This window comes from Capra hircus, chromosome 18 (genome assembly GCF_001704415.2).
Source record: "Capra hircus breed San Clemente chromosome 18, ASM170441v1, whole genome shotgun sequence".
Taxonomy (NCBI): Eukaryota; Metazoa; Chordata; class Mammalia; order Artiodactyla; family Bovidae; genus Capra; species Capra hircus.
Window position 1 is genome coordinate 46,511,657 of NC_030825.1, and position 19,052 is coordinate 46,530,708.

General features: G+C 44.1%; 1 protein-coding gene across 3 annotated transcripts; it reads right to left on the minus strand.

Annotated features, from left to right (window-relative positions):
* Positions 1,936-17,843, minus strand: ZNF792 (zinc finger protein 792). Of its 3 annotated transcripts, none has more exons than XM_018063333.1 (4): positions 17,456-17,843; positions 8,422-8,548; positions 7,578-7,700; positions 1,936-3,439 (listed from the first exon to the last, which is right to left on the minus strand). In XM_018063333.1, the coding sequence occupies exons 1-4, from the start codon at positions 17,486-17,488 to the stop codon at positions 1,983-1,985; spliced, it is 1,740 nt and encodes a 579-aa protein (XP_017918822.1). In that variant the 5' UTR covers positions 17,489-17,843; the 3' UTR covers positions 1,936-1,982. The 3 variants fall into 3 exon arrangements, with proteins under 3 accessions (XP_017918822.1, XP_017918823.1, XP_017918825.1); XM_018063334.1 differs by lacking the exon at positions 17,456-17,843 and adding an exon at positions 13,751-13,849; XM_018063336.1 differs by lacking the exon at positions 8,422-8,548 and having other exon boundaries at positions 17,456-17,841.

Genomic DNA, 19,052 nt, shown 5'->3' on the forward strand with positions numbered 1-19,052 from the left:
GTCAGGGTGTTGATATTTTTAGTTCTCATTGACCCAGATTTATTTTTCTCCAAAAATCATTGTTGCCCCTCAAAAGGAGTTCCTTCCTCAGCGATTCTCTTATCTACTTTTTCTCATGTGTCCTTGTGAATACACTGTAACTCATGCTAATGTCTAGGCTGCATACCACATTCCTCGGTTTATTTCTTATCTTTCTAAGTCCTGTTTGCCCCTAGTATCCTAAGCTCACTATTTCTTTGAAAGGGCTTCTAGCTATAAATATCTCTAAAGTCCCTAATTTCTATAAGCTATGGTAAAATATGCTAACGTTACATCGATCCTTAAATCTTTAGCTTCTATTTTTATTATTCCTAAGCCCTAAATTCAGCAAACTCCTTTGCCATAAACACTTTCCTCACAAATGGGCTTCAGATAGCAATCCCTCCCATGGCCTCAAGCTGTGGCCTCTGTGCTCACCCTGGAACAGTCTTTTGTAAAAGTCCTTGAACAAATGTCAGTGGTTAACTTTATGAATTATTCTTTGAGCACAGCTGCAGAAGGCTTTATACCTTCTCATGCTCCTCTCAAAAACAATAAACACCTTAATATTCTCTTTAGTCAACTCAGCCGAGAAAAGGAAAAAACAAGTCAGAATCACAAAGCCTAACTCCTTCATTCCAGGTCCGTGCCTACAGAAAAAAGGGAGGGGTTTAGGGCCATGCCTCCATTTTGTCATAATGCCTAGTGCGGCTCCCGACACTCTCCCACTCATTTTAGAAAATTTAAGATTTGACTCTTAAACTTGACTCTACTCCCTCTCTCCTCATGTGTTGACACCAAAAATGGTTGGCTAGGTCGCAAATGCCTCCTCCCTGGCTTACAAGATATACCTTCTCTTAGTCCCCATTTCTCTGCCAACACAACACTGGTTTTGACATGAATAATGCAGACAGCCTGCAATAATCCACAAAACCTTTAGCTGATTTCCTCTACCAGTGGCCTTAGTCATAGGACAGAGGTTTGGAGGTCCTGAGAATTTCTGTAAGTCCTGAATCCTGCATTGTTACATTTAAGGGAACATTTGTGGATGTACTTTTATAACAGATACATTCCCTCTAATCTGCCAATTGGACCCAGTAAGTCTTACAGTAGGTGACTTATACTGGATTTTAGACATCAAAGGCATATGACTCCTTGGCAGATGCCAGGTAGACAACGTCTACTAGACAGTGCTAAGGAATAGGAGGCATCCTTGGGGAAAAGGGGGCCTAAATCAGGCTGTTTCCAGATGCACTGGCAATTGCTCAACCTCCCCTTCCTCAAGGTAATCTCTGATCTAAAAAAATTCATGCCCTTCAGGTCACAACATTAGGCCCACCAAGCCCTACAATCTTCCCTAGGAGACCTCAGGTAACAACACAAATGAGGCCAACTCTGGACTGAGAACTGTACTCTGTCATCCCACTCTTCACTGAGGCAATAAATTTGGAGACTTGTTCGGTTTGGAAGACCTTCATTCTGTTCTCAACTCACTCCACACAGTTATCAGAATACAGGAGATTAAAGGTGATTTTATCAATAAGGCCCCTATCACCCAAACCAGAGCAATGTAAAGTCAAGGATGGATAATGTAGAAACTGGATGAATCCATCATGAGCATCATATAAGATCAACAATGTCTTTGGAAAAGGGAAACCTCTGTAAGCTGCCAATAGGACCCAGATCAGGTCTTCATGGCAAAGATGGGTCATAATCACAGCTAAAGCAGTCACAGCGGAAGGGAAAACATCTTCCTATGGCCTCAGGCTACTCACAATTCCCTCTTGAAAGAGGAAACAGAGGTCTGTCTTCCCTGAGAACAGGAAGTGGCTGGCACACACTCTGGAGACCTGCCAGTGGGTAGAGCTGAGATGACTTTTACCACAGACACTATCAGTGACAAAAACTCTGACAAAATTTGGGATCAGAAAATGTAGCCTTTCTCCAGAAAGCTTCCAATTTATTTAGCATCCATTGGGAATCTCTCCAGTGTAGATATTTGGATGAACAAGGTTTAACTTCTGGCTGACAGCTCCTTCATATAGACCACTCTCAGAGTTCATCTCTAGGAGGTGCTGTTGTGCTGAAGAAGGAGGGAGAACATCCTCTGTACTCTTTTCTCTAGCGTGAATTTTCTGATGCTGGATGAGAGTAGACCTTTGGCTGAAGGCTTTTCCACATTCATTGCATTTATATGGCTTATCTGGTTTATGAACTTTCCGGTGCTGCCTCAGATTAGAACTTCGTCTGAAGGTTTTCCCACATTCACCGCACTCATAAGGTCTTTCACCAGTGTGGACTCGCTGATGATTCATGAGGTCAGAGCTCCGGCGGAAGGCTTTCCCACATACGTTGCATCTGTACGGTCGTTCACCTGAATGAACTATCTGATGTTGAACAAGTCCATCAAAGCGGCTGAAGAATTTCCCACATTCATTGCACTTGTAAGGTTTTTCTCCAGTGTGAACTCTCCAGTGTTTAATTAGGCTGGAGTTGCAGTTGAAGGATTTTCCACACTCACTGCACTCATGAGCACTTTTACCAGTATGAACCCTCTTATGATGAATAAGGTTCGAGCGTTGCCTGAAGAACTTCCCACACTCACTGCATTCATAAGGCTTTTCTCCAGTGTGAACCCTCTTATGTTGAATAAGATTAGAACTTCGACTAAAGAATTTGCCACACTCGCTGCACACGTGAGGACTTTCACCAGTGTGAACTCTCTGATGTTTGATGAGACTGGAGTGCTGGCTGAAGAATTTCCCACATTCGTCACACTCATAAGGCTTTCCTCGATTATGATCTCTCTGGTGTTGAAAGAGGCCAGCAGCATAGCTGAAGAATATCCCACATTTGTTGCACTCATAAGACCTTTCTCCAGTGTGGGTTCTCTGCTGAACAAGCGAAAGTTTGTCACTGAGAGCATTCTCAGATTTACTGTACTTCTTATGGAGTTGCACAGTAGGAAAATCCACCACACTTTCAGAGCTCTGCTCTGGCTCCCCCACACTGGTAGTGACCTGATGCTGCCGAAAACCACATCTGGCCACAGAGGCCTTCCCATCCTCCTTGAATGTGAAAGATTTCTTTGATGTGTCATATCTGAAGCTCTTCACAAGCAAGGCCCTGCCTTCATTCCTTCCAACAGACTTGTCCACATTCTGCTGCATCTGTGGCTGGTGAAAGTCAGCATTGAACTTGAACTCTTTCCTATGTGCCTCACGCATGTGTGGTTTCTTCTTGGAATGTGTTGCCTGATGTTCAGCCAGATATAGAATGTCTTTCAAGTGTAGGCCACACAGGTTACAGGGGTAGCCCTTCGGGGTGGATGGAACTGCCTTGGATTTCATGTTCTGTGACACTTCTACAGAAACACTGAGCTCAGCAGGTGATTTCTCACCCTCTGTTCCACAGTAAAAATCTGAAAGTAGAGAAATGCTGGTGATATTCATGTTAATTTTCATGGAAGGAAACAATCCAATTACAAATGCAAGTCTGACACAGGAATGAGTCAATGGGACTATTGGCAAGATTAGAGGCCTAAGGTCAAGATAAGGAATGGTCTTCCCAGCAGTACTGTGCCTGGTAAGCTCATGAAATAAGGGAGGCCATACCAGAAGCCCAAGGTCAGGGGTGGCGGCCGAGAGGAGCAACCCCACATCCAATGAGCGGTGGCTGCGTGGGTGCAGGAGTGCCTAGAGGAGCTACTCCACATTGAAGGTCAGGACGGGCAGTGGTGAGGAGATACCCCTCATCCAAGATAAGGAGCAGTGGCTGCGCTTTGCTGGAGCAGCCATGAAGAGATACCCCACGTCCAAGGTAAGAGAAACCCAAGTAAAACAGTAGGTGTTGCAAGAGGGCATCAGAAGGCAGACACACTGAAACCATAATTACAGAAAAACTAGTCAATCTAATCACACTAGTACCACAGCCTTGTTTAACTCAGTGAAAAAAAGCCATGCCCCATTGGGCCACCCAAGACGGGTGGGTCATGGTGGATAGGTCTGACAGAATGTGGTCCACTGGAGAAGGGAATGGCAAACCACTTCAGTATTCTTGCCTTGAGAACCCCATGAACAGGATGAAAAGGCAAAATAATAGGATACTGAAAGAGGAACTTCCCAGGTCAGTAGGTGCCCAATATGATACTGGACATCAGTGGAGAAATTAACTCCAGAAAGAATGAAGGGATGGAGCCAAAGCAAAAACAATGCCCAGTTGTGGATGTGACTGGTGATAGAAGCAAAGTCCAATGCTATAAAGAGGAATATTGCATAGGAACCTGGAATGTCAGGTCCATGAATCAAGGCAAATTGGAAGTGGTCAAATAGGAGATGGCAAGAGTGAACGTTGACATTCTAGGAATCAGCAAACTAAAACGGACTGGAATGGGTGAATTTAATTCAGATGACCATTATATCTACTACTGTGGGCAGGAATCCCTTAGAAGAAATGAAGTAGCCATCATGGTCAACAAAAGAGTCCAAAATGCAGTACTTGGATGCAATCTCAAAAACGACAGAATGATCTCTGTTCATCTCCAAGGCAAACCATTCAATATCACAGTAATCCAAGTCTATGCCCCAACCAGTAACACTGAAGAAGATGAAGTTGAACGGTTCTATGAAGACCTATGAGACCTTTTAGAACTAGCACTCAAAAAAGATGTCCTTTTCATTATAGGAGACTGGAATGCAAAAGTAGGAAGTCAAGAAACACCTGGAGTAACTGGCAGATTTGGCCTTGGAATACAGAATGATGCAGGGCAAAGGCTAATAGAGTTTTGCCAAGAGAACACATTGGTCATAGCAAACATCCTCTTCCAACAACACAAGAGAAGACTCTACACATGGATATCACCAGATGATCACTACCAAAATCAGACTGATTATATTCTTTGTAGCCAAAAATGGAGAAGCTCTATACAGCCAGCAAAAACAAGACCGGGAGCTGACTGTGGCTCAGATCATAAACTCCTTATTGCCAAATTCAGACTTGAATTGTAGAAAGTAGAGAAAACCACTAGACCATTCAGGTATGACCTAAATCAAATCCCTTATGATTATACAGTAGAAGTGAGAAATAGATTTAAGGGACTAGATCTGATAGATAGAGCGCCTGATGAACTATGGATGGAGGTTAGTGACACTGTACAGGAGACAGGGATCAAGACCATCCCCATGGAAAAGAAACGCAAAAAAGCAAAATGGCTGTCTGGGGAGGCCTTACGAATAGCTGTGAAAAGAAGAGAAGCAAAAAGCAAAGGAGAAAAGGAAAGATTTAAGCATCTGAATTCAGAGTTCCAAAGAATAGCAAGAAGAGATAAGAAAGCCTTCCTCAGTGATCAATGCAAAGAAATAGAGGAAAACAACAGAATGGGAAAGACTAGAGATCTCTTCAAGAAAATTCGAGATACCAAGGGAACATTTCATGCAAAGATGGGCTTGATAAAGGACATAAATTATATGGACCTAACAGAAGCACAAGATATTAAGAAGAGTTGGCAAGAATACACAGAAGAACTGTACAAAAAAGTCTTCACGACCAAGATAATCACGATGGTGAGATCACTCACCTAGAGCCAGACATCCTGGAATGTGAAGTCAAGTGGGCCTTAGAAAGCATCACTATGAACAAAGCTAGTGGAGGTGATGGAATTCCAGTTGAGCTATTTCAAATCCTGGATGATGCTGTGAAAGTGCTGCACTCAATATGCCAGCAAATTTGGAAAACTCAGCAGTGGCCACAGGACTGGAAAAGGTCAGTTTTCATTCCAATCCTGAAGAAAGGCAATGCCAAAGAATGCTCAAACTACCGCACAAATGCACTCATCTCACACGCTAGTAAAGTAATGCTCAAAATTCTCCAAGCCAGGCTTCAGCAATACATGAACTGTGAACTTCCAGATGTTCAAGCTGGTTTTAGAAAAGGCAGAGGAACCAGATATCAAATTGCCAACATCCGCTGGATCATGGAAAAAGCAAGAGAGTTCCAGAAAAACATCTATTTCTGCTTTATTGACAATGCCAAAGCCTTTGACTGTGTGGATCACAATAAACTGTGGAAAATATTGAGAGAGATGGGAATAGCAGACCACCTGACCTGCCTCTTGAGACACCTGTATGCAGGTCAGGAAGCAATAGTTAGAACTGGACATGGAACAACAGACTGGTTCCAAGTAGGAAAAGGAGTACGTCAAAGCTGTATATTGTCACCCTGCTTATTTAACTTCTATGCAGAGTACATCATGAGAAACGCTGGGCTGGGAGAAGCACAAGCTGGAATCAAGATTGCCGGGAAAAATATCAATAACCTCAGATATGCAGATGACACCACCCTTATGGCAGAAAGTGAAGAGGAATTAAAAAGCCTCTTGATGAAATTGAAAGAGGAGAGTGAAAAAGTTGGCTTAAAGCTCAACATTCAGAAAACTAAGATCATGGCATCTGGTCCCATCACTTCATGGGAAATAGGTGGGGAAACAGTGGAAACAGTGTCAGACTTTATTTTGGGGGGCTCCAAAATCACTGCAGATGGTGATTGCAGCCATGAAATTAAAAGACGCTTACTCCTTGGAAGAAAAGTTATGGCCAACCTAGATAGCATATTCAAAAGCAGAGACATTACTTTGCCAACAAAGGTCAGTTTAGTCAAGGCTATGGTTTTTCCAGTGGTCATGTATGGATGTGAGAGTTGGACTGTGAAGAAAGCTGAGCGCCGAAGAATTGATGCTTTTGAACTGTGGTGTTGGAGAAGACTGTTGAGAGTCCCTTGGACTGCAAGAAGATCCAACCAGTCCTTTCTGAAGGAGATCAGCCCTGGGTGTTCTTTGGAAGGAATGATGCTAAAGCCAAAACTCCAGTACTTTGGCCACCTCATGAGAAGAGTTGACTCATTGGAAAAGACTCTGATGCTGGGAGGGATTGGGGGCAGGAGGAGAAGGGGACAACAGAGGATGAGATGGCTGGATGGCATCACCGACTTGATGGATGTGGGTTTGAGTGAACTCTGGGAGTTGGTGATGGACAGGGAGGCCTGGCATGCTGCAATTCATGGGGTCACAAAGAGTCGGACACGACTGAGTGACTGAACTGAACTGAACTGAACTGATACCAGGAGCCAGGACACAAAGATGGGCACAGTGTCAGATGGAAAGGCAGGTCTTCAGCTCTGTTCTTAACAAAGGCTTTTCTTGGGGGCTCCAGCTACTGATAACCTGTGAGGGCTGTGCAGAAGGGTATGTCCAGTTCTGGGAAATCCTGATTGCAACTGGCTGACTAGTGTTCAAGAACTATCAGAGGAATGTGCACATCTCATGACACATGAAATGCAGACCCATGCTGAAGAGTGCTGCAGAGGGAGCTGTGGAAACAGTGAGGGGCACAGACAGAGGCTCCAATCAGAGAAGAAATGACCAGTGGTCAACATACCAGAAATAAGAAAGGCAAGGTAGAAGAGATATAAGCCCATTGGCTTGGAACCAAAAGAATGAAGAACACAAGTAGCAGGTATGATTTGAAGACAGTAGTGATGTCACATGCTCCCCCACCCACACTTACCTGAGCCAAGCCCTCTATACATCCCTCTTGCCATGGCTGAAGTCATATCCACTCGGTCAGGCACCCAGGGCTCTTCCCCCATCTCCAGCTGGGCAACTATGTGAGACCTGAAAGATGCAAGTCCTAGGGGGAAGATGGGCAGGTAAGGGACCAGCACTTGCCCAGGTGAATTATCCCACAATAGAACACAGGAAAAGAAACATAATTACAAAAGGAACACACAAGGGAGATCTGGCAGGAACATCCCAGTGGTCATGCAAACAGTGACCACGTCAGTGCCTAGAATTCCTGGCAGTCAGGCCTTAGGCAATGTTAGCTAGAGCAAAGGAGCCAAACAGAACTGTCAGAGATCTGAACAATCACCCATGAGATCAGTGGCTAAGTCAGACGGGATCTGCTGGGCTGACTGCAAGACTCCTCCTTCCAGGACCCTTCCCCACCAGGCTTCGAGACAGTAGGTGTTGAGGCTGCTTGAGGAGAGCATGGGACCCTGCACACAGCTCAGCCCTGGACCCATAGCACATATACCTGAAGAGGTGGGGGGACTTCCCTGGTGATCCAGTGGTTAAGAATCTACTTCCCAATGCAGGGGACTTGGGTTCAGTTCTTGGTCGGGGAACTAAGAACCCACATACTGCACACCACAACTAGAGAAATCCACTCACTGCAACTAGAGAAGCCTGCACATTTCACCGAAGATCCAGCATAGCCCAAAAAACAAAGGCAGGGGGAGGGGAGGAAGCAGTGCCCACAGCCCAGCTGTGGGAAGGAAAGAACCACCTCTTGGGAAAAGGGAATGGGCAGAGATGAGCTCAGGACACCTGGGTGGGTGTAAAAGCCTTACCAAGGGAGGCGATCAGTGCAAAGTTCTCCAGCATCACATCACAGTACAGGAGTCTCTGAGCCTCATCAAGGAGTCCCCACTCCTCTGGGGAGAAGTAAATGGTCACGTCCTCAAAGGTCACATAGCCCTGCCATGATGATGGGGACAGTTCATTCCATGATCAGCTTTTTTCCTCAGGACTCCCTCTCTGTTCACTGTTCACCCTCCTCCCCAGCTCCCCAACACAGAGGAGATCTCAGACCCTTCTATGACTGCTGTGTCAGCCCACAGCAATGCCCACAGGCAGGTAGGCAGAGATACCAGTTGAGCTCTGGGTCTGAAATGCAGGGCCCCTAATAATTTCCCAAAGGCATGTGATAATAGACAAAGATACTCCAAAACTCCTAGGAGAAAGCATATTTTCTTTTTCTGTCTCTTCAAGTTATAAACCTTATCATGTCTTTTGAATGTAAACACAGCCCACTGAGCCTGAGCCTGGATTAGCTCAATCAGTAAAACTTGAAATTGAAAAGAGAGAGACTTTTTAAAACACCAACTGCTAAAAAGCCTCTCTTGTTGAAACTCTAAGTCACAGCCTCCTTAAAATTGTTTGCCAAGGGCAAATACATATCTTATTTGTCTTCTCCTCGAAGGACAAAATCCGAGCAAATAATCTAACTTATTCCAACTGTTACTTATAAACTAGCAAATTTTATATGCTTCCCCAGTGGTGCAGTGGTAAAGAATTCACCTGCCAATGCAGGAGACTCAAGAGTCTCTTGGGTTTGATCCCTGGATTGAGAAGATCCCCTGGAGTAAGAAATGGTAACCCTTTTCAGTATTCTTGCCTGGAAAACTCCATGGACAGAGGAACCTGGCAGGCCCCAGTCCGTGGAGTTGCAGAGTCAGACATGACTGATAGGCTGAGCACACATGCTTAAGTTTTATGTTGTACTTGATTCATGATTAAAGTTTTAAAATGAGAGAAACGAGTTCCCTGGCTGTGTCTGTCTGTGTCCATATGTGTATGCCACCTCTGATGGCACTGCCAAAATTAATTTGTAAAAGACCTTTATTTAATTGGCTTATAAAAATAAGCACTTTCATAAAAATTCTCAAATATGTAATAAAAAAATCTTTCGAGTTCATATATTTAGGATAATCTTTAGTAAATAAGAGCTACTTTTAAACTTGTTGATTAAATTAATATCTCAGATTTAACATTAAATGTAATGTATATAAACAACTTTTTTTCTACCTGGGTTTATTAGTCAAATGGGCTCATTGTCTCTGTTGCAAAGTTTGTCACCAAAGAAACAAACAAACTTAGGATAATGATTACTTTAAAGTCTCATGAAATTTTTATGAGTAATCTAAGTATGATTGTTAAAAACAAATAAATTAGGGAATTCCCTGGCAGCCCCATCATTAAGATTTGTTGCCATGGCCCAGGCTGATCCTTGATCAGGGAACTAAGATCCTGTAAACCATGCAACTTGGCAGGAAAAATAAATAAAAATAAATATATAAAATAGATGTAAATGTGATCAGTTTTTAGGTAGATTTTTAAACAATAATTGTGTTACAGTATGTCCACTTAAATAACTCCATAAATCCATTTGGTAAGTTATACCCTATGTTTCACTATGTTAAATTAAGTGATGGGAATTTGTTGGATGCCTAGATCATTTCCAAGTAAGATAAAGTACTGAAACATTAATTGCTAATGTCTAAGTTTATATGTACTTTTGGCCTCTCATTACAGAGAGATTAAGTATTTTTGGCTCTGGTGAATATATCTTGCGCTTTATTGAAAGACTGTACTATGAAATAACATATGTTTCTAGAAATTATACAATGTACTTATAAATTTGCCAAGCCACAAAATGTTAATAAAGTTTACAACTGTTTACTTCTTTATTTTCACTAAAAAAATAAGATTTCAAAGGATTGAGGATTCCAATTAAATATGTGGTTAAAGCTGCCAGATACAATAATAGAAACAGAATGTGTTTTGGGAAGAGAAAAAATAAGGTGTGGAGATGTTTTTGTTAAGGAAAATGAAAGTAATTTTGTCCTAAAGCTTGTTTGTTCTAAATGGGAAAGAAAACAAGGGATAAACTAAAATTAAATTCTGTAGGATTGTGCATAAAGGAGTCTTTAGAAAGGAATTTTGTATGTGGTCATGATTGAATAAGATTGGAATTGATTTAGTTAAGCAAGTAAGTTTTAATATCAAAGTAAAGCAGTAAAAATTGGAATTTGGTTTTCTATTAAAAGAACAAAGTTTTTGTTTTCCTGTTGGTCTGTTTTTGATAATAAGAGATTATGAGAGGCTTTTCTTTACCTTTAAATAATATACTTAGGAAAACACCAGAGATCCTCTGTCTTGTCAAAATACTTACTTACTTTCTGTTGTCTTTATCAGTTCTTTTATTCATTGAGTAAATCTAGTCCTACTGCTATTAAAAGAGCTAAATTTTGCTCAGAACTACATAACCATCTATATTTGCCAAAGGTTTTAATTGTTAGTTTCACTGAATGGATAACGAAGCATTGCTATGAAGATCTATTTGACAAAGTCCAATTTAAAAAAATATTTTTGACAAACTTCCCTCAAATCAAATTGTAAATGAAATCTTTTTGATTTAGGACTTTGAGAGATGAGATAGCTTGGGGGCCCTCGAAAATACCTCAAAGATTTATTCTTTCTCCTTATAAAAAGATACTAAATTAATCAGCTATATTTGATACATTAAATTATGTGGAAACTGTTATCATCTTCTTTATGTTGTGTCTATATAGGTATGTGTTCTAAGTGTTCCAGAAATTAGGTGAAATTCCTGAAGTCATATATGTCCTGGCATAAAATGTTATCTGTCATCAAGATGGAGGCTCAGACTAAAGGAATTGAACCCAAGTATCAGAGAAATGCCCTAACTGACCTTCAAGTGAAGGCAGTAGCAACAGAGTTTATAAAGACTGTGACACATGTGAACAAAATCCATTCTGCTTCTGCAAAAATCCTGACCCCTTCTTGCCACACTTTTGCCATCCTGATATCCTTGTACCAAGGCAACAGTATGTTACCGAATAAGAGAAATTAAAATAGGTAAACAATAGTTGCAACTAAACAGTCAGGGCTATGGGCAAACCAAGATGGCTACTTAGTTCTCCCCAGCTCCCTGGCAAATCTCATTTTTCCCCCTGCACTCCTTCACTCACCATCATGCATTTAAGGTGCACTTAAATAGACATTGGCAGGGAGAATTCTATAAAACAAAAAAACAGCCTATCAGTGATGTCTGACCTTTCAGGTCCATAACCCTGGGAAAAACTATTTTTGCCCCAGATGCCTCAGACCTCTTCTCTCTGGACCCTTTGAGCACCTGCAGCTGGACATCATTCAACAGCCACTAAGTATGGTTTATCAGAATGTTATTATTTCATGTATGCTTTCCAGATGGGTTGAAGCCTTCCCTTGCTACAAGACTGATGACATCACAGGGGCAAAGAAACAATTTTTTATAATGTATTTTCTTTTTGGGGTATATATTGCATAATCTCCAGTGATCAAGGCACCCACCTCACTGGGCAAATCATTCAAGCCTTAACAAAATTCTCACAAACTCCTTGGAATATCACTGTTACCCTCACGCTTAATCATCAGGCAAAGTCAATAGAACTAATGGAAGAACTAGACACAAAGCGGAACAAGAATTAATTACACGGAATTGAATGAACTGATGGATATGATTATAATTTTTATGACTGTTTAAAATACAATATTATTGATTTTTTAATCTTTTGTTTTCCAAATGCAAGGAATTCTTTTAAAAAGATTTACAGCAGTTTGGTGAATTGGACTTCTTGGTAGCTCAGCTGGTAAAGAATCCACCTGCAGTGCAGAAGATTCTGGTTCTATTCCTGGGTAAGAAATTTCCCCTGGAGAAGGGATAGGCTACCCACTCCAGTATTCTTGGGCTTCCCTAGTGGCTCAGATGGTAAAGAATCCTCCTGAAATGTGGGAGACCTGGGTTCCTCCCTGGGTTGGGAAGATCCCCTGGAGAAGGAAATGGCAACCCACTCCAGTATTTTTGCCAGGAGAATACCCACAGAAAGAGGAGCCTGGCTGGCTATAGTCCACGGGTCGCAAAGAGTCGGACATGACTAAGTGACTAAACATGGCACAGCATACCTTTGTAAGCAAAAATGAAACATGTTTTTCTCCCCACCTGACTGCTCCAGAATTCAGAATCTCTCATGAGTATTCTTATTTTTTTCACAATATAGTTACATTTGGAAAAGTTCAATAAGACTCTGTTCTCCTTAAAATAGAACACAATTAGAAATACTGGTTATCTTATCAAGGCCTTTGACTGGAAACTCATAGTTGAGAAATACACACAGACTCAGATACGACCAAACAGTTTGAAAGAATTTGACTTTATTTCATTGTTTTTCTTTTTAGCTGCACCATAGCTTACAGGATCTTAATTCCCTGACCAGGGATTAAACCCTGGTTCTAAATTGAACCCTTGTATGTATGATTTTAGTACTGTCAGTTTCATTGAGGTTTTGTTGTTTACCTGAAATCTGGACTAGATCCTGAAGTGTTCTAATTCCATCCAATATCTGGCAACAACTCTTTAATGTTTCCAATTTTCTCCCACCCTTTTGACTTGGAATCACTGAGAACTAAAATTGCCCTTTTCCTGATGCCTTGAAAATTGAAGCTAGACGACTTGATAGAAATTTCAGAGAAACTGCCACAACAGCTCATATTTAAACAATCCTCATGCTTGCTGCTGTATGAGCCACTTAGAAAGAACACCTGGTGACATCAGAGACATTTCAAACCGCAAAAGATGCTTCGACCCTGACAGCTAGAAATCTTCTTGACTGCATCCTGATGTCAGAAACTGGTTTATAATTGACTCCAAACATTAACCCTTTGTTTTCTTTTGTTTTCCTAGAAATGTCTCATTAACTACCTGATCGCTTGTACCATAGGCCTAGCTTCCGGAGCCCATCTGCATCACTGCCTCCTGAAATGAGGTATAATTGTTTTCCTGAACTGATCTCTTCTCAGAACTAACAATCTTCAATGAACCAGTGCTCAGACACTCAGTCCTGTCCAGCTCTTTGTGATCCCATGGCCTGCCAGTCTCCTCTGTCCATGGAATTCTCAAGGCAAGAATACTGGTGTGGAGTGCCATTTTCTACTCCAGTGGCTCTTCCCCATCCAGCAACTGAACCCACCTCTCTTATGTCTCCTACATTGGCAGGCGGATTCTTTAACATTAGCACCACATAGGAAGCCCTCAATAAGCTGGAGGACTCCTCTTACCTGTTCTGTTTCCACACAGGAAGATCCAGAGGAGGGAACTACTGGGGTCTAGCATGCTGCTGCTAAGCTGTTAAGTCACTTCAGTCGTGTCCGACTTTGTGCGACCCCATCGACGGCAGCACGCCAGACTCCGCTGTCCCTGGAGTGGGTTGCCATTTCCTTTTCCAATGCATGAAAGTGTAAAGCGAAAGTGAAGTCGCTCAGTCATGTCCGACTCTTTACTACCCCATGGACTGCAGCCTACCAGGCTCCTCTGTCCATGGGATTTTCCAGGCAAGAGGACTGGAATGGGGTGCCATTGCCTTCTCCAAGGGTCTAGCGTAAGCCTCCCCAAAATGTGCCTCAATGGCCTATTGATTATTTTGAATTAAAGTTACTGAAGAAACAGCCAACACAAAAGGGACACTGTGACCCACATTTCTGTCTCCCTGAAAACAGAAAATTAATTTCTACGTAAAAAGTGCACTCCCTGGAGGTCCAACAGTTAAGACTCTGCACTTCCACTGCAGGGGGCGCAGGTTCGACCCCTGGTCAGGGAACTAAGATCCCACATGTCACACATGGCCAAAAAGTTAAAAAAATTAATAAATACATAAAATAAACTGGGCCAAAATATTTTTTAAAAAAAAGAAAGAAAGAAAAGTATTTAAAAGTGCACCCCCTGTATCTAGAGGTAAAGCACACCTTTATTGCCAAAGGGAGAGAATTTGGACCAAGAAACCTATATAAATAAACCTTGTTACTTCTTTAATTTACTACCTGAAGCCCAAACTTTGTTGAGATTCTTCATAATTGGGCACCCAAAATCTAAGTTCCTTTGTCCAGTTGATTACTCACAAAGGTATTGTTCGTCTAATAAGTAAAAGATGCTGACGTTGGCCACTTTTTAGGTCCCATTTCTGACTTCACTTACATTAAAATGTATTTTTCTCCTGTTAATGTGCCTTATGCTAATTATTTTTATTAGTGCAGCCACGAGAACTCAAACAAGAGGAAGAGGGAGAAATTTCCCCCTCCCTGACAGCATCCAGAGAATTCTAGGCAAATACAACCACAATCCCAACCTGCCCCAGACCTTCTATGATTCCCAATGCCGAGGACAACATCCACCCTTGAGGTGAAGGCCTCCCCACCTGGCCATGATCCTGGCTTCAATCCAAGCTACCCGGGACTACAGCAGACCCCCTCGCTTCTCTGTATGGCACATTCTGTCCCTTCACCAATCACTTATTCAAAGCCAACCTCTCTGGTCCTCCTACCAATAGCTCTCCCAGCTTGCCCCATTTGCCCCTTGGTTCTCCAGCCTGACTGAAAATCCCATGGCTCCCTCAAGGGTCCACAAAGGCCTGGTGAAATTGCAGATGGCCATATGAGCACCAGCCCAGGCCTCACTGAAAAATTACTTCCATCATCATCAAGCCTCAGACCTCCTTTCATATCTACGCCCCCAGGAAAATTTGGCCAGCTGCCAGATACACTTTTCCTTACATACAGACCCTCTCTCCCCACCCAGCTACTACCACAAACACTAACTCTCTCTCTATGATGCCAAACAAGCCAGCCAAAGTACCGAAGCAAGATGCCCAGTTCTCAGGCTCCACTTTCCTTCCTCCTTCTCCCTAAGGTCACTGCCACCCTCCTAAATCAGACACACAGTTACACCCTTGTCCATACACCAGATGCCACATTTTGGATGTTTCTTTTTTTTTCCCCACAGGGGTTTTGCCAATGGCACAGCAGTAAAGAATTAGCCTACAATGCAGGAGACACAGGAGACATGGGTTCAATCTCTGGGTTGGGAAGAGCCCCTGGAGGAGGAAATGGCAACCCACTCCAGTATTTTTGTCTGGAAAAAAATCCCCTGGACAGAGGAGTCTGGTGGGCTACGGTTCATGGGTGTCGCAAAAGCATGACATGACTGAGCAACTAACCACTCAGTGCAGCTTGTGCGATCTTAGTTCCCAGACCAGGAATCAAATCCATGCCCCTTGCAGTGAAAGCCTGGAATCCTAACCACTGAACTGCCAAGGAAGTCCCTGGTGTTTCTCACTATGAAAATAAAGACCAACCAAACAAGGAAAGCAAAAGGCTATTTATTCTGAGTTTGTTATAGAAAGGGAGTTAGCCACTTAAAGTTTTGATTTTTTAATTCATGTGTGTTCCCTTTATTTTTAAATATTTTGATTAAAAATAATTTTATTGGCATACAGTTGCTTTACAATGTTTAGTTTCTACCATTCAACAAAGTAAATCAGCTATATGTATACATATATCCCCTCTTATTTGGATTGCCTTTCCATTTAGGTCACTACAGAGCACTGAGTAGAGTTCCCAGTGCTACACAGTAGATTCTCATTAGTTATCAATTTTATACATAGTATCAATAGTGCATATGTGTCAGTCCCCATCTCCCAACCACCTATGTTGGCAGAGACTCAAAGGCGGGCCGAGGAATGGGAAAGCTTTATAAGTGGAAAAAATAATGAAAGGCTTCAGGTATGCCCTGTTGGCCTGGGAAAGCTGTAGGCAAACTAACTAGAAGCAGAGCATTCTAGGTGATCAGTTAGAGGTGCATATTTGGCTCTTTCTGGTTGGTCTTAAGTTGGAACAAAAACGAGAGCAGTGGTCAGTTATTAAGTCCTGGTTATTTGAGGCCAACTGTTATAGACATTACTGTTTAACTTCCTGGATTGTCACTAGAGATAGCAATCTGAGTTCCTGCAAGTCTAACTTACAGCAAAATGGCTTCCTGGGTTGTTTATTGTATAATAAGGGGGTTTGTTTCCTGGCCAGGTTGTTGCAGGTTGTGGGTCAGAGTTCTATTTTACGCATAGTCTGCCAATGTCCCTTTATATATTCAGTGTCTCTTAACCTAAACTAAGCCTCCTCCAAACACCATAACTGTGTGTCTAGCTGCTCAAGCTTCAACTCCACTCAGGGGTCCCTGGAACATCAGAACATGGCCCAAATGTAACTTCTGCTATTTCCAGTGAAAATTCCTCCTACAAACAAGTTCCCTTCTCAGTTGATGGTTCATCCATCCTTCCAGCTGCCAAAATCCAAATCCATCGAGTCGCTGCTTTTCTTTCTCAGTTTCCACCTCAGAAAATCTGGTCAGCCTCACTTAGAAGACCTATCCAGAATCCAATCGCTTCTTCTACCTGCAATCACCTGCCCTCCTCACCTGGCCAGCAGTATTGCAGCAGCTACTGATTGCTCTCCCCACCTTCACCCTCAGCCCAGTCAGTTTTTCCACTTGGCATCCAGGTGACCCTGTTAGGATGTAAGTCACATCACCTTCCTCCTCTGCTCTGTGGCTTCTGTGGCTCCGAACACTCTCAGAATAGACGCCAGGCTTCTCAGCCGGCCATTCCAGGCTGACTTCAGCCCACCTGCTCTCTGAACACTCCCAGCTCCATTCTGTACTTGCACACCTTTGGTTCCTATTGCCTAGGAAACCGTTTCCCACCTCATCCACTAGAGTTCAGAAACGGGACCCGCTCTCTATGATCCCTGTCCTGGATTCAGGACCCGAGGCTGGAAGTGACCACTCGCTCCCTCTCAAACCCTCAGGACCCCAGACTCAAAAGCAGAGAGATGAAAAAGACGTCAAGTCGTAAAGCAAGGCCCATCTTTGATCCCCCGACTGCGAGTACGTGAGGATGAAGGGCTGAGCGGCTGCGGGCCTGAAGCCCATCCACTAACCTGCGCCGTGTCCATCAGCGCCGCCGCAGCCATTGCAGCCCCTGGACGCAGGCGCCCTCAGAGACGGGTCACCGAGGCGGGTGTCGCGGGCTCAGCGTAGCGCCACGGCCCCTGGCCCCGGGTGAGGTGGGACTTCAGTCTCCTCGGGGTCAAGTACGCCCGGGGCCGGGTGCCTGGAGAGCGCGCGGCGCCGCAGGACCCTGACGGACACCGCGTTCCTGGGGGGTCACTAATAGTTCAGAGGCGCAGAGAAGGGTCCTGGCCTCCCAGTCCTTCCCACTTCCGTTCCGGAAAACCGCCTGGGAAGCGGTACCCGCCCAGCCCCACCCCCAGCCCGCGACCCAAGCCTCGGGGCGCACCGACCCAGCCCGGTGAAATGACTAGCTGGGCAGAAACGCAGGAAATTCCGGCCCCCACCTCCCCCACCGGAAGAAAGGACAGTCTTCCGGGCTGTCATTGGCCCAGCGCCAGCCGGTGACGCACCGGCGTAGCCTCCTGGACAGTGTTTTCCTGCATCCGGCAGGGCGGGTCAGGGGCGGCAGGGAGGAGCGGGAGGGAGGCGGGCTGGGCACAAGAGCGGACCTTGCGGCTAGTCCTTGACTTTGGCCGGGAGACGCGGCGAGCTTTTCCTCCTTAAAGGGCCGTCTCCAGACCTCTGGAACTGTCTGGGGCCAAGTGCAGCCTGCCCTCAGAAGTCTGTAATATGAGACCCACACGTGCCTGTGTGGGTGTAGGCCGGTCTCTTGATCCCACAGGCTCCCTGGGACCTAGATTCACTTTAAATAATGAAGATAATATCTAATATACGAGTTCTTTGTGTACTAATGTTAGGGGAAGCATACTGATTGAAACCGCCCACTCTGGCCCGGCACCATAGTAACTATTTGCATGAGTTGTTTTATGACAGGAGATCCTGATAAGGAATACGGAACTAATAAGCCACCACCAACCGGAAGAGTTCAGGAAAGGTCTAAAGGAGACACCGTGAGTCCGTCCACTTCCCAGAATCCCTCTCAGCTAGCATCCATCTTGGCTGAGCTATGCATGCGCCACCGGGAAAGACTGAATTAGAATGATTGGCCAAAGACCACCCGGAAACTAATCCCATCACCATAACACCGGAGACTGCGAGCCACACGGCTGAGCAGTTCTCCTGGGTTCCCTTACCCTACTGCTGTCCACTTGGGTGCCCTTTCCCAATAAAATCTCTTGCTTTGTCAGCACATGTGTCTCCTCGGACAATTCATTTCTGAGTGTTAGACAAGAGCCCAGTTTCGGGCCCTGGAAGTGGTCCCCCTTCCTACAACAAATGGCGACTCAGGTGGGATTTGGGACTGACATCCTGACCACTCGGGGTACTCAGGGGCCAGCTTGCCTGCCAATGGACCAGACCCAGCGGCCGCAACTTTTGTCCCTGGTCTCCTCCTGACGTGGACAACTGGCCAGAGTGCCCCGACCGGGTAAGGAACAAGAGACTTAATTGACCTCTCTCCCCTTCCCTCTCTCTTTCCTGTCCTTAACCCTTCCTATCCTTTCTAGTCCCCTGGTCCTGGACGCAGGAAGGGCCCTCAGCCTGAGCTGCGGATTGGAGACTGAT